Source organism: Lithobates pipiens, unplaced genomic scaffold (assembly GCF_037356315.1).
Source record: "Lithobates pipiens isolate NorthernLeopardFrog02 unplaced genomic scaffold, aLitPip1_a1.2 Scaffold_22, whole genome shotgun sequence".
Lineage (NCBI taxonomy): Eukaryota > Metazoa > Chordata > Amphibia > Anura > Ranidae > Lithobates > Lithobates pipiens.
In genome coordinates this window covers 197,369,280-197,383,305 of record NW_027507784.1, presented here as the reverse complement: position 1 = coordinate 197,383,305, position 14,026 = coordinate 197,369,280, and the positions used below count along the sequence as shown (strand labels likewise).

General features: G+C 44.5%; 1 protein-coding gene across 2 annotated transcripts in view; it reads right to left on the bottom strand.

The window, feature by feature from the left end:
- Nucleotides 1-1,031: 1,031 nt before the first annotated feature.
- Nucleotides 1,032-14,026, bottom strand: part of SNRNP25 (small nuclear ribonucleoprotein U11/U12 subunit 25) — a 45,618-nt gene continuing 32,623 nt past the window's right edge. For both annotated transcript variants that reach the window (XM_077448808.1, XM_077448807.1), the window contains exons 5-7: nt 7,323-7,397; nt 3,084-3,174; nt 1,032-1,210 (exon numbers count right to left, since the gene is read on the bottom strand). In XM_077448808.1, the coding sequence (XP_077304934.1) occupies nt 3,117-3,174; nt 7,323-7,397 (133 nt within the window). In that variant the 3' untranslated portion in view covers nt 1,032-1,210; nt 3,084-3,116. The remainder of the gene's footprint in view (nt 1,211-3,083; nt 3,175-7,322; nt 7,398-14,026) is intronic.

Here is a 14,026-nt window from a genome sequence, read left to right as displayed (position 1 = left end):
TATGTATGTATGTATGTATGTATGTATATATATATATAAACGAATTGTAAAAACATGGCCTAAATACATTGCTCAGCACCAAATTACTTCACAGTTCCCAAGTCAGATAAATGATAATCAAACATAAAAAAATCCCATAATCGCTTCTCAGCAATCAAGCGGATAAAAAGACACTCAACATTAAAGCTGCTGTTATAGATTAATAAAAAGAAAGTTTCTTGTGCGATGACAGTGAAAAAACAGCTCTATCACCCACTATCTTTTAGAGCTGTTTTTTCACTGTCATCGCATAAGAAACTTTGTTTATAATACTGAAGTTGGTCACAAATTGGAATAGACTAACCGTAGCGCTGTTCTAACATGAGAATGATGCAGCAATTGGACTAAACTCTCTGTTACTTCTTGCAATAAATATATATATATTATAATAAAGACAGAATTGGTCATTGGTTCACCTTTACAGAAAAATAAACCTGCAAATAAGGGGCATCTCTGGATAAAAACAAACTGCAGCTCTGACTAAAGTTGAATAATGCCCTTGCTATAGGTGTAGGCCATTTACCATACCTCATGAAGCCTGAATAGAATACTCCCAGGACATTGCTAGTTCAGCGTTTGAGAACTCACTCCTGTGATGGAGACCGCATTTACCAGCGTTCTAGACATATTCCAGTCAGGCTGCAGGAGGTACGTAAATGGAGGTATTGATTAATTAAATAATCAATATTTCTGACTTGATTAGGCATTGAAACTTCCTTACAAGCTGTATTCAAATTTGCAAGATTTTTTCATCAGCTGCCTACTAATAAATAGTACAAATGCAGGCAGAAAGTGCTGGGCACATTTCAATGAATCTTGGCAGAATTGCTTGAGTTGCATATGGCCCAGTGACTTTTTGATAAATAGACCCAATAGGGTAGAATTCTGATCCAGGGCTATATAAAATTTCCTTGCCATGTTTTAGAGTAACAAGAACCAATTGTATTATGAAAGACAAACGTTACACAAAAAACACACATAAAAAAAGGAAGTCTATAAAAGCTCTGAATCATTTAGTGTCCATTGTTTGATTGACATAACAGAAATCATAACAGTCTTTTGGCGTCTTTTGTTTGCCACGCTTTAGCGGTTCTTTCTTATTGCCACAATGCATTCTACTAGTGCATCAAAAATAAACATCCCGGTAATTTTCTTCACAGAAGTAATTTACCTGTAAAAAAAAAAAAAAAAAAAAATTCATATACGTCAGAAATACAGCATTTCCTAACCTAAATTTAGCCCGCGTTCACATTGGAGTGAGTGACTTGTCACACCCTATTGTCGGCAATGGCCATGTTCAAATCGATGCGAAGCTGACTCTGCAGTGTTGCATCAATTTGAAAGTCTTCAAAGTCACACATGAAGTTGCACTGACATGCGGCTTTGAAATCGTGCAATTTCAGATGAAGTCGCACGATTTCAAAGCCACATTCAATGTGAACGAGGGTTTACTATGAGTTTTTAAATTTTTATATAAAGTATCGCAATGTATTTGTAAGGACAGGGGGTAAGGTTGGTCAGTTGTGTTAAACTGACTTTAGTCTGTTATCTTATTTAACCACTTGCCAACCAGTCATGTATATGGTACATCATCGGTCTTCAAGTGGTTGTACCAGGATGCCTGCAGCTGCAGGCATCACCCCAGAACCTTTGTTAAATGTTATTGTTTATTTAGAGCCGACATTCATCTCTCTTGTAATAGAAATCGGAGCGTCTAACTAGCCACTTGAACTCTATTACAAGCTTCGGGAGGGGACATGCCCCACCTCTCCTGCGGCTTGCTTGTGCTCTCTCGTCCCACCGGGAGACCTGAGCAACCGGGTGGCATATCCACCAGCTGGTCAGACACAAAAAAAGGCCAGGATTGGCTTTGATCAGGTAATATATGGTAACCCCAAAATGGTCTGCTGTGTGAAAAAGCCCATTCCGTTTTCTCTTCTTGCTTCATATCCGCTCCCACTTTGTCTCTTCTGCCAGTGGTCTAGGATCAGCTCTTACCCTCTATAACCATCTCACACTCTTCCTCTTTCCTCTGCAAATGCTCATGATCAACTTACACTCCTTCCTACCTATTCTCTCAGCAGTTCATGAACAGCTATTACTCTTCCCTTCTCCCAATGGTCTGTGATCAGCTACAGTTGAAATAATCTTTTCCCACTTGATCAAATATATGTTCAAAAAAAAAAAAAGTGTGGTTATGCAGCAATACCAGTATGGGTAAAAAAATAAAATAATTTAATCAGGAGGTCCAAAGCCTTTTAGCTCAGAGGTGTCCAAACTTTTTTCAAAGAGGGCCAGATTTGATGAAGTAAACATGTGAGAGGGCCGACAATTTTGCCTTTGAACCATTAAAATTCAGTCAAAGTGTGTTCGTCCAAGCACTAATACACTGCTCAACAAGAATTCTCCTGCATTTGTGTGTGTGTGTGATGAAGAGATGAGCTTGGGCGTGTTATTTGGATATACCGTATTTATCGGCATATAAAACACACCTTCACTTTAGGAGGGAAGTTTCAGGGAAAAAAAACCTACATTAGTGCCCATTAATGTAGCCCCACCATGGCCACGAATGCAACACCACGGCGGCCTCTTTAATACAAAGTCCCACCTCCTATGATGGACAGAACAGTCATCCAATGGCAGCGCAGGAGATGGATCTTCCTATTACAGAGGCCTCCATGTAAACAGGAAATTCTCCTGTGTGTACGGCACTCATCCCACCCCCTCCATGTCCCCTTCAAGGCAGCCAGCATATATATCTTTTGTGCCCCCCGGTTCTCTGGGATTTGTTGAGGGCCACAAAAGATATACATGTCCAAATTACCAGGCGGGCCGTTCGAAACCGGAACTTGCACATGCCTGTTTTAGATTAAATGTACTACTTTGTAAGGGGCTCACATTGAAACAGTACTATCACATACAGTATGCCAAAATTACAGTTAACAATATTATTGATAAACAAGGAGCCAAACCACTGTAAAGGTCTCCTACATTGTCATTATTGCATTTTACTAATACATCATACATGAATAAATAAATCAGACCTTAAAAATACGTGTCTTGCTCCTACCAAGGTGCTATTTCTTTCTCAGCCTCTTAACAAAACACACCTCATCTCTGTTTTTAATGCCATACCTTAAGAGAAAACAGACACATTATTGAACAAGAGCATATGTCAAAATAACTTTTCAAAAATGTACCATTTTAACATCAAGGTTATAAATACAGCTAGTGTGTTCATTTGTTTGCTAGCCCAGTTCTAGGACTTTCCCTCCCCACCCCGACGTCTTTTTTATTTATTACAGGAGGGTTCAAGCCAGTGATATCATAGGTCCCATTCCATCTCTTCTGTCCTTGGTCGTGGATGGGTCCTGAATGCTGCTGAGAGCAGTGCCACATAATGACTTGATGCCAATCACGGCAGCGTTCTGCTAGCATAGGAGCAGCACCTAACTCACTTGCTGACTATCCTAACGTGTGGCCTCCATAAGTGTACACTCAAGGTGTCCAATAGATCTGTTTTCACCTCTAGTTAAGTGTTTTAAAATAGTTGTGAACATACCCCCGGCACGCAAAGCATCTTTTTTCGTCACTCAACTCCCTCCATCAGCAGAGCAGCGCAGGGAAGTGTCAGCTAAAAATAGTGCCTGAAGAAAGTCTCCTCTGTAATTCCAGTGTGAAAGCCTGAGTGCTTTCACACTGGGGCGCTGCGCTGGCAGAATGTAAAAAAAAAGTCCTGCAAGCAGCTTCTTTGAGGCGCTTTAGGCTTTGAGGCCCCTGCACCGCCCCTGAAATCAATGAGAAGCCCTTGCAAAGCGACTCAGCAGCGACACTTTGTGGGAGCTTTTAACCCTTTATTTGGCCAATAGCGGGGGTTAAAAAGCTCCCCGCTAGCGACTGGAAAGCGACTCAAAAACTGGTGGCACTTTACCGCCGATGCCCGTGTGCTGGCAGTGTGAAAGGGCTTTAATGCATTCCAATTTCAGAATTCCCCACACTGCACCTGCACTGAGGGGAAGGCACTGTGCCCCCATACATTGTAAAAGATGGGAAACATTATTTGGCTCTCTAACTTTGCTGTAGCTGCGATCGTCAGCTTTTGTGATGGGGAAGAGATTGGGCGCAGTTCTGGTAGGGGGGCGGTCACTGTTTCCAGGAGGAAGAGGACTGTCATTGGCCACTGCTAAAGCCAGTCGCAGCCTTGCTAGCCCCGTCCACCATCTGGAGGAAGATGACTCACTTGGTTGCCACTACCAAACTCAGATTTCACTGTGATTGAGAAAACCACAATCAGATGACAGTTTTTGGAATTACTGTTGAGCTTCTGGGAACTTTGTTGAAATTATTCCTGAACCTTTGTGTTAGTTACTACAGAACCCCTGCACTCTGTGTCCCTTTAAGCCACAGCCAATATTCAGCGCAATGAAAAATCGCACCCAACTTTTGCTGCGGCGCACTCTCAGCTGCAGGGGCCCAACTTATGATCCTGCACACAGGCCTACTGCTTTCAGAAAATGCCCCTGACCTGAGTTTATCATTGCACACCCATTCCAAATGCTTGTATGTGACATCACATACATCCCTTACATCACATAAAAGCAGGTGGACTGGATGCGAGAGGTGGATCAGCAGTATAAGTGTGCCAGGACAGGTAGATGTGTCTCATCTCTGCTTCCTTTCACCACTCTGCATATCACACATATCATAGATGAGAAGAGGGTACAGCGGTGGGTAAAATGAGCAGGAGAGGTTCAGAGGTGGAACAGGAGAGCAGGAGGGTAGAGTGGTGAGGCAGCTGTGAAGGGAGTTCAGCGGTGGGGCAGCTGTGAAGGGAGTTCAGCGGTGGGGCAGCTGTAAAGGGAGTTCAGCGGTGGGGCAGCTGTGAAGGGAGTTCAGCGGTGGGGCAGCTGTGAAGGGAGTTCAGCGGTGGGGCAGCTGTGAAGGGAGTTCAGCGGTGGGGCAGCTGTGAAGGGAGTTCAGCGGTGGGGCAGCTGTGAAGGGAGTTCAGCGGTGGGGCAGCTGTGAAGGGAGTTCAGCGGTGGGGCAGATGAGCAGGGGGTTACAGTGGTGGGGCAGATGAGCAGGGGGTTACAGTGGTGGAGCAGATGAACAGGGAGTTACAGTGGTGGAGCAGACGAGCAGGGGGTTACAGTGGTGGGGCAGACGAGCAGGGGGTTACAGTGGTGGGGCAGACGAGCAGGGGGTTACAGTGGTGGGGCAGACGAGCAGGGGGTTACAGTGGTGGGGCAGATGAGCAGGGGGTTACGTGGTGGGACAGAAAAGCAGGGGGGGGGTAGAGCAGTGGGGCAGATATGAAAGAAGGTACATCAGTGGAACACATGAGCAGGGGGTTACAGTGGTGGGGCAGGAGAGAAGGGCGGTACAGAAGTAAGACAGATGTGCAGGAGGTACATTGGTGGGGCAGATGAGAAAGCTGGTTACAGTGGTGGGGCAGATGAGCAGATGGGTTCAGTGTTAGGACAGATGAGAAGGTGATTCAGTAGTGAGACAGAAGAGCATGGGGATACGGCGGTGGAGCAGATGTGCAGGGAGGTACAGTGGCGGGGCAGATGTGCAGGAGGTACAGTGGTGGGAGGGATAAGAAGGGGGTTCAGCGGTGGGACAGAAAAGCAGGGGGATACAGTGATGGGCAGATAAGCAGGGGGATACACTGATGGGGCGGGGGATACAGTGATGGGGCAGATGAGCGGGGGGGGGGGGTTCAGTATTGGGGCAGATGAATAGGGGGGTTCAACGGTGAGACAGAAGAGCAGGGAGCAGGGGGGTTACAGTGGTGGGGCAGATGTGTAAACAGGTGCATTGGTGGGACAGATGAGCAGGGGGGTTACAGTTCTTGGGCAGTAGAGCAGGGGTACAGAGGTGGGGCAGATGTATAGGGGGGTACAGTGGTGGGGCAGAGGAGGAAAGAGGTACATCGGTGGGACAGATAAGCAGGGGGTTACAGTGGTAAGGCAGAAGAGCAGGGGGAATAGAAGTGGGACCGATGTGCAGGAGGTACAGTGGTGGGGCAGATGAGAAAGGGGGTTACAGTGGTGGGGCAGATGAGCAGATAAGTTCAGTTTTAAGACAGATGAGAAGATTTTTCAGTGGTGAGACAGAAGAGCATGGGGGCATGACGGTGGAGCAGACGTGCAGGGGAGGTAGAGTGGTGAGGCAGATAAGGGGGAACATTGGTGGGGCAGATGAGCAGAGAGGTACAGTGGTGGGGCAGATGTATATGGGATTACAGTGGTGAGACAAATGAGCAGGGGGGTACAAGGGTGAAACATTGATCTGAGGTGGGAAGGTGCATGAATTAGGGCTGGTCTGAAGTGTGGAGTTGTAGGAATTGGGGCTGATCTGAGGCGTGAGAGCACAGGATGTCAATTTTTCACTACTACTGAAGATAGTTCACAGCATTTACTTTATAAAAATCCTTTTCGTGATTGAGAGTGTGAAGTTTAATTTTTTTTTTGTTATAAAATTGGCACGCTCAATTACTTTGAAAACATTTTTTGGCACACTGTGCTCAAAAGGTTGCCTACCCCTGCTATACAGTTATAACCATGTAGGCACAATAACTGCTTAGATTCAGAAATCTTTCCTAGTCTTTTCACCAGGTTAAAAATCTCTGACCAGGCATCTCTTATTCCTGATAGTTAAGGGGGCTGGGGGTGGGCCAGGGGTTACAGGACACAGTGTGTCTGTATTACATAGTCCATACAGCCGGAGGAAGCAGTCTGTGCTTGAGCAGGGGGCATGTTCCGGTGGAAAACTGACTGGGAGGATGTGTGCCAAAGGCAGGCTGTGATCAGTCAAGGAGTGTGGTGGCTGAACAAACTACCCAATACAGGCATGCTGTGTGTATGCATGATGTCCTGTACCTTGGAATGGCCAGCTATAGGATGAAATCTGACCACGTTAACACAGATCAGCAGCTGTGCTTTGTGTGGTCAGTTTAGAACAAGGAAGAAAGGTGACTAGCAGGAAAAAACAGGTACTTCAGATGGAAGGAGTATATCAAAATGTAGACTGATTTATAAAATGCACAAGTGTAAACATACATTTATATAATAAATATTTAGGGCAACATACACCCTTAAGGCTCCTTTCACACGATCAGCCTGCAAAAATCCGCATCTGCCAACCAACCCACCAAGATCCGCTGAAAACAGACTGATGGCAATACGTTTGCTATCCATCCAGCGGATTGCTTTGTTTCACATTGTTCCTTCTACAAAACCATGTAAAGTATAAGAGTAAAAAAAAAAAAAAGGACTTACTCACGAAGACTTTTCTCATCCTGATCAAGCTTCTCTCCCCCAAAGGCTAGATAGTACGTTCTCCACACATATTTCCTGTTTACCAAATCATTCAGAAGGAATCAAAAAAATAATAATAATTTAATTATGGCAATGGTGCAATATTATAAATTAGTTAAAGGAATGCAAACAAACAGCCAACATTTCTGGTCTATTTATAAAAAATGTAATTTAATGCAAACATATTCTGTCTCTGTAAATTAGTTGTTCAAACTCTCCCGGTCATCTCCTTTTTTTATTTTATTTTTTATTTACTAGGGTTAAAGTGAAGTCAATAATACAATTAAAATCCCTGCATCTATAGCCAAATGGCTAAAGATGCAGGGATTTTAGTTTTAGCATGGACTTCCACTTTAAAATGGTAACAAGGATCCTAGCAGTTTGGATGCAAATAACTCAAGGCCAAGCCAATAAATCAGGTTACCATTATGGAGGTAAGAAGAGATCACAGAGAGCTTCACTGCTCCATTTCTTGCCTCACACCAATTAGAAAATGTTGTGACCCGTAAGAGCTTTCTTGCTTCTCATCATTGGGGAAAGGCAGGGTGTACTAAGTTCAGATTGTATTCATTAACACAAAATCTGAACATTTTAATTCATGACTTCAAAAACTAAAGTTATCTTCCTATTCCTGTTCAGTTATATTCTCAATTGCTAAACTGTACTGAGCTGGCTCTGTGATTGCTCCATTTCTTACTGCCCTTTATATTATTCTTAAAGAAATAAAGCATTTTTTGTCAAACTCAAACATGTATTCTGAGATATAACACTAGTACAGCCCTAATTGCAATAAAAGTTTAGACACTTTAAAATGTACATATAAAACAGACTGCAAGGATTTGCAAATCTCATGAATAGAAATATAAAAAAAAAAAAAAACACACAAAATATATTAAATGTTTGAACTAACAAAATATATCATTTTAAAAAGCAGTTATGAAGGCAGAGGGTTTTTTTTTATCTTAATGCATTCTTTGCATTAAGATAAAGGACCTTTTGTGTGTAGCAGCCACCCCAGCACCCCCTTAATTACTTACCTGAGCCCCATCTCTCTGCAGCGATGTCCACGAATGTCTAAGCTATCTGGGACACTCCTCCTGATTGGCTGAGACAAAACAGCAGCACCACTGGCTCCCGCGGCTGTCAAAGTCAGTCAGCCAATCAGGGTAGAGGGGGCGGGGCAGGCCAGGACTCAGTGTCTGAATGGACACATGGAGCTGTGACTCTGCTCCAGTGCCCCCATAGGAAGCTGCAGACTGTGGGGGCCAGGAGCAGCAAAGAGAGACACGAGAAGAGGAGGACCAGAGCTGCTCTGTGAAAAACCAACTGCACAAAGGAGGTAAGTATAATATGTTTGTTATCTTTTACATTTTTTTTTTTAAACAAGACTTTACAATCGCTTTAACCACTTTCCGACCAGCTCCCATACATATACGGCAGCAGGTTGGCTCTCCTGCATGAATCCTTGTATATGTATGGTGGCCACTTTAAGATGCCACAGTAGGCCCGCACCATGGCGGGGGACCATCACACATCGCTGGCGGGCGCGATTGTGGGCACAAGAGCCAGAACAGGCATTTGTGTGTGTAAATGCACAAATACCTGTTCTGACAGGGGAGGAGAGACAGATTGTGTGTTCCTACTAACGAGGAACAGCGATCTGGCTCCTCCTGCAGTGAGTCACACCCCCCCCCCCCGTTAGAAACACACCTAGGGAACACACTTAACCCCTTGATCACCCCTAGTGTTAACCCCTTCCCTACCAGTGACATTTATACAGTACTCAGTGCATTCTTATAGCACTGATCGCTGTATAAATGTCCCCCCCCCCCCCCCCAAAAAAAAAAAAAGTGTCAGAAGTGTCCGATCTGTCCACCACAATGTCGCAAATCTATTCCCTATTTTGTAGATGCTATAACTTTTGCGCAAACCTATCAATATATGCTTAATGCGTTTTTGTTTTGTTTTTTAAACCAAAAATATGTTGAATACATATTGGCCTAAACCGATGAAGATTTTTTTTGGGGATATTTATTATAGGAGAAAGTAAAAAAAAATATATGTTTTTCAAAACTGTTGCGCTTTTTTTTTATTTATAGCGCAAAAAAGAAAAAAAACAGCAGATAAGCAAATACCTACAAAAGAAAGCTCTTTTTTTCAAAAACAAGACGACAATTTTGTTTGAGTGCAAATGTCGCACAATTGTCAGTTAAAGTGACGCAAAGCCTCATCGCAAAAAACAGCCTGGTCATTAAGGGGGCCACTCCTTCCGGGGCTAAAGTGGTTAAAGCAGTTGTATACCCTTTTTTGACATTTTTACCTACATGTAAGCCTTATTATAGGCTTACCTAGGTAAAATGAATTTCTCTTTCATTCATTGATGGACACAGCTCCTTTAATTCTTGACATTAGGGTTATCACGCCACATTCAGGAGAGCACTAGGCAGAACATGTAACATGTAAAAACAGCAAGACTGCACAGCACCACCCAGGGAGCAGTCCCTCGGGATATAACCCCTCACCCTGCTTTCTGCAGCTCAGTTTTTTCTGCCTAGTGTAGGAGAAGGACCTGGCTCCCTGAGGGGACCATTGGTCCTGGGATTTTTTTCTACAATTTTTGATCCTGTGGTCCACAATCAACAGCTGGCTGGGTGACAAGCTGGATAATATAGATCCTTGTAGTCCCCCCAGCCTGGTCATGGAGCGTGAGCAGACCCTAGCTACACGCTGGGTCAGCCATGACATGCCCCTTTCTGCTCCAGGAGCGGCCGGTGAGCTATATGCTCCGGAGCACACATATGACCGGGCTACTGCTGTCTGCGTCAAAGTGTGCCGTGGCCAACAGCCAACCCGTACTGCTCGGGTGATGGGTCTGTGGTGGAATGCGTCCAGCAATCCCAACAGGAAGGGTAAGTACGGCTCTCCCTGCCTTGGCAGGATAGAGCAGCTGGGCATTCCCTGGATGGTCGACTAGGGGGTCTCTCACTCTCTTTCCTCTCTCCCTATCCCTCATTCCCTCCTCCCCCTGCTGGGGTCGCTGTGTGACTGGGCAGGAGCTGCGGTTTAGGAGATATTCAACCTACATGCAGCTGCTGACATCAGCGATGCATGCCCAGTAAAAGGTCCGGCGTATGGTGCCGGACCTTGCCGGAACTGAGGACTCCCGCGTGCATACGTGGGAGTGACGTGTGCGTGGCTCTAGCCACTAACATCATGGTAACCGCAAACCTGGAAGAGATGCAGAGGGGAAAATGTCAGACCGGGATGCGATTTGCAGATCTTGTTCTAAGGCGAGTATTTCATAATGAGCTAGTATGCGGTGCTTACTAGCTCATTATGCCTTTGCCTTACAGCTTTTTTTTTGCAGGTATACAACAGCTTTAAAATTTGAAATGGAGGTCAGCAACAGGTCTCAAAAAAGTTTAGATAGGACAACAAAACGTGGTAGTAACAAGGAAGAGCTGGAAGAACATTTTGCAACTAAGTAGGTTAACTGGCAACAGGTCATTAACATGATTGGGTATATAAAGATCTTAGAGAGTCAGTGGCTCTGAAGTAAAGATGGGCAGAGGTTCGCCAATCTGTGAAAAGCTGCATTTGAAAATTGTCAATTTCAGAATAATGTTCCTCAGATGACCCTGCATTAAAAACAGGCATGATTCTGTGATGGACATTACGGCATGGGCTCAGGAGCCTCCAAAAATCACTGTCTGTAAACACAGTTCCCTGTGCCATCCAAAAATGCAAGATAAAGCCCTATATTGCATAGAAGAAGCCATATCTGAACATGATCCAGAAATGCTGCTGTCTTCTCAGAGCCAGAACTCATTTAAATTGTATGTTGTAAAGTAGAAAACTTTTGTGGTCACTGAATTGAAATTTGACTTTCTTTTTGGCAACCATGGGCACTGCATCCTCTGGATTAAAGAGGAGAGGGAACTTTCAGCCAGTTATCAGGCAAGTCCTTGCATATACTGTTGCTAAACTGCATACTGCAGGCATGTCCCCGCATTCCGGTTTCGGACGGCCCGTCTGGTCATGTTCACATATATATCTTTTGTGGCCCCCAACGAATCCCCATTCGCCGGGGGCCACAAAAGATAGATATGCTGGCTGCCATGGAGGGGGCGGGACGAGTGCCGTGGATACAGGACAGCATCCTGTGTAAAAGGAAGTCCCATCCTGCACTGCCATTGGACAACCGTTTTGTCCATCACAGGCGGCGGGACTTTCAATTAAAGAGACCATCGATAGAAACAGGAGTTTCTCCTGTATGTCTGTCGGCGCTCATCCCGCCCCCCTCCCTGTCTCCTCCAAGACTGCAGAACATGGCAATATGGGGGCTGCATTCCTGGCAATACGGTGGAGGCTGCATTCATGGCAATCCCCTGGGGGCTGCACTCATGGCAATACGGTGGGGGCTGCACTCATGGCAATACGCTGGGGGCTGCACTCATGGCAATACGCTGGGGGCTGCACTCATGGCAATACGCTGGGGGCTGCACTCATGGCAATACGCTGGGGGCTGCACTCATGGCAATACGCTGGGGGCTGCACTCATGGCAATATGGAGGAGGCTGCATTCATGACAATACGGAGGAGGCTGCATTCATGACAATGTGTGGGCTGCATTCATGGCAATATGGTGGAGGCTGAATTCATGGCAATACGCTGGGGGCTGCAGATGGGCACTGACCCTTATTTTGCTTCACATGTCTTTATTTAAAATGTAAGATTTTTTTTTTTTTTTCCTGAGACTTCCTTTTTAAAGTTAAGGTGTGTGGTATAAGCCGATTAAATACAGTATATCCAAATAACACACCTGAGCTCATCTGTTCACCACACACAGCAAAAAGGCAAGAGAATTCTCGTTGGGCCGTGTATTAGTGCTCGGATGAAAACACTTAGACCGAATTTGAATGGTTTAAAGAATGTCAGACAAAATGGTCGGCCCTCGAGCATGTTCACTTCATCAAATCTGGCCATCTTTGAAAAAAAAGTTTGGACACCCCTGGCATACTGCATCTATGACAACAGCATGGCTTTGTAGTAGAAGAGTTTGGGTGTTTAACTGGCCAGCCTGCAGTCCAAATCTGAAGAAGAGGACGACAGAGGGGATGCTACACTGCGGTACACATGGCCCTGTCCCAACATTTGAGACATGTTGCTGCCATCAAGTTAAAAAGGACCTTTTATTTTTCTTTAGATAGCACATATTTTCTCAGTTCAAACATCTATATGTTATCTGTTTTCCATTGTGAATGAAATGTGGGTTTGAGATTTGCAAATCCTTGCATTCCATTTTGATATAGATTTTACACAGTGTCCTAGCTTTCTTGGAATTGGGGTTATAGATCATACAACAGATTGTTTAATTATAAGACAAGGATGACTCGATTTATTGATAATAATTTATGCCAGCTCATTTGAAAAAAATGTTACTCTTTACTGAGGGTAATGATACAAATATCAAAAGCAGTATAGAATGCAGAGCACTGCAAAATCTCTGTCTTCAATTTTCTTTCTCTGATTGAAATTTCACACAGCCCTGCCTGAACACAACAGAGAAGAGTGACGTATTCATTTAAGTTTTGTGTGTAAATTTTAGCTTGGGTTCTGGGGCATTTGTATGGGCATACATGCATATCTAGTCATGCACTTGTTCAGTATCTTACAGGATCTATATAAACAGTTAAAAAAAAAAAAAAAAAAAAAAAAACACACCCCCCCGAACCACAGTATACAAATGTTTTAACACTACTGCAAGCTAGTGCAGATCAGATAAGAGACATAGACCCTCATTTGCTTAATACTTGGCACATTCAGCTTGATTTAGGCTCCTTTCACATGTGCGTACCGTATGTCAGTATTTCATCCATTCGTTTTCGGATGAAATACGGACATCCACTGACACCCGATTTTATCCATCTCCGCTAGAGTCCTATTCTGGAGGAGGAAAATCCTATTTTTGCAGAGCTGATCGGATGAACACGGACAGGCGGTCAACACTCATCCGATCCCCCATAGAGGAGAGCGGAGATCTGACAGGGAGGTCTCTGCACTGCGTGCAGGGACCGCCCTGTCATCCGCCGGCTCATCGGGGATCAACGGAGCGATCACCACAGAGTAAGCGGATGTTCACAGGGCGGATCATCACGGATCCATCCCGTGTGAAAAGGGGCCTAAAGCAGAATTTCACTCTCTCAATCAACATGAACCATTTTTAATCCTTATGCTGCCAACATTACTTAATAGATAGTTGGTAGTTCAACAATCTACTCTCATTCTCCATCCCGATTTGCCCTGCAGATGTCTGAGGATCAAAGAAGGGCATGGTGACCCAGGAATCTCAAGGCAAGTGCAAGTTGTGCAGGGCTGAAACAGTGGAACAATATACTGTAGTCCTTACACCATGTGTTTTTTTCTGGTAATTTTAGTTCAATAAAAGAGCATGTTCATACATATAAGGAAAGAACATTAAAACATCCTTGAAAGTGTTTTTCTACAGACTTTATGACCGCATCAGTAGTGGAATTTCAGTTATTTTATCTGTTTTCACCCATATTCAAAAGCACAGCCCACTGGAACGGTTCAGAGCACTGCAGTGATGAATGTTGCTCCACAGACAGAGGATGAAGGAGAAGGAGCGCAGCACTCTTCTCTTC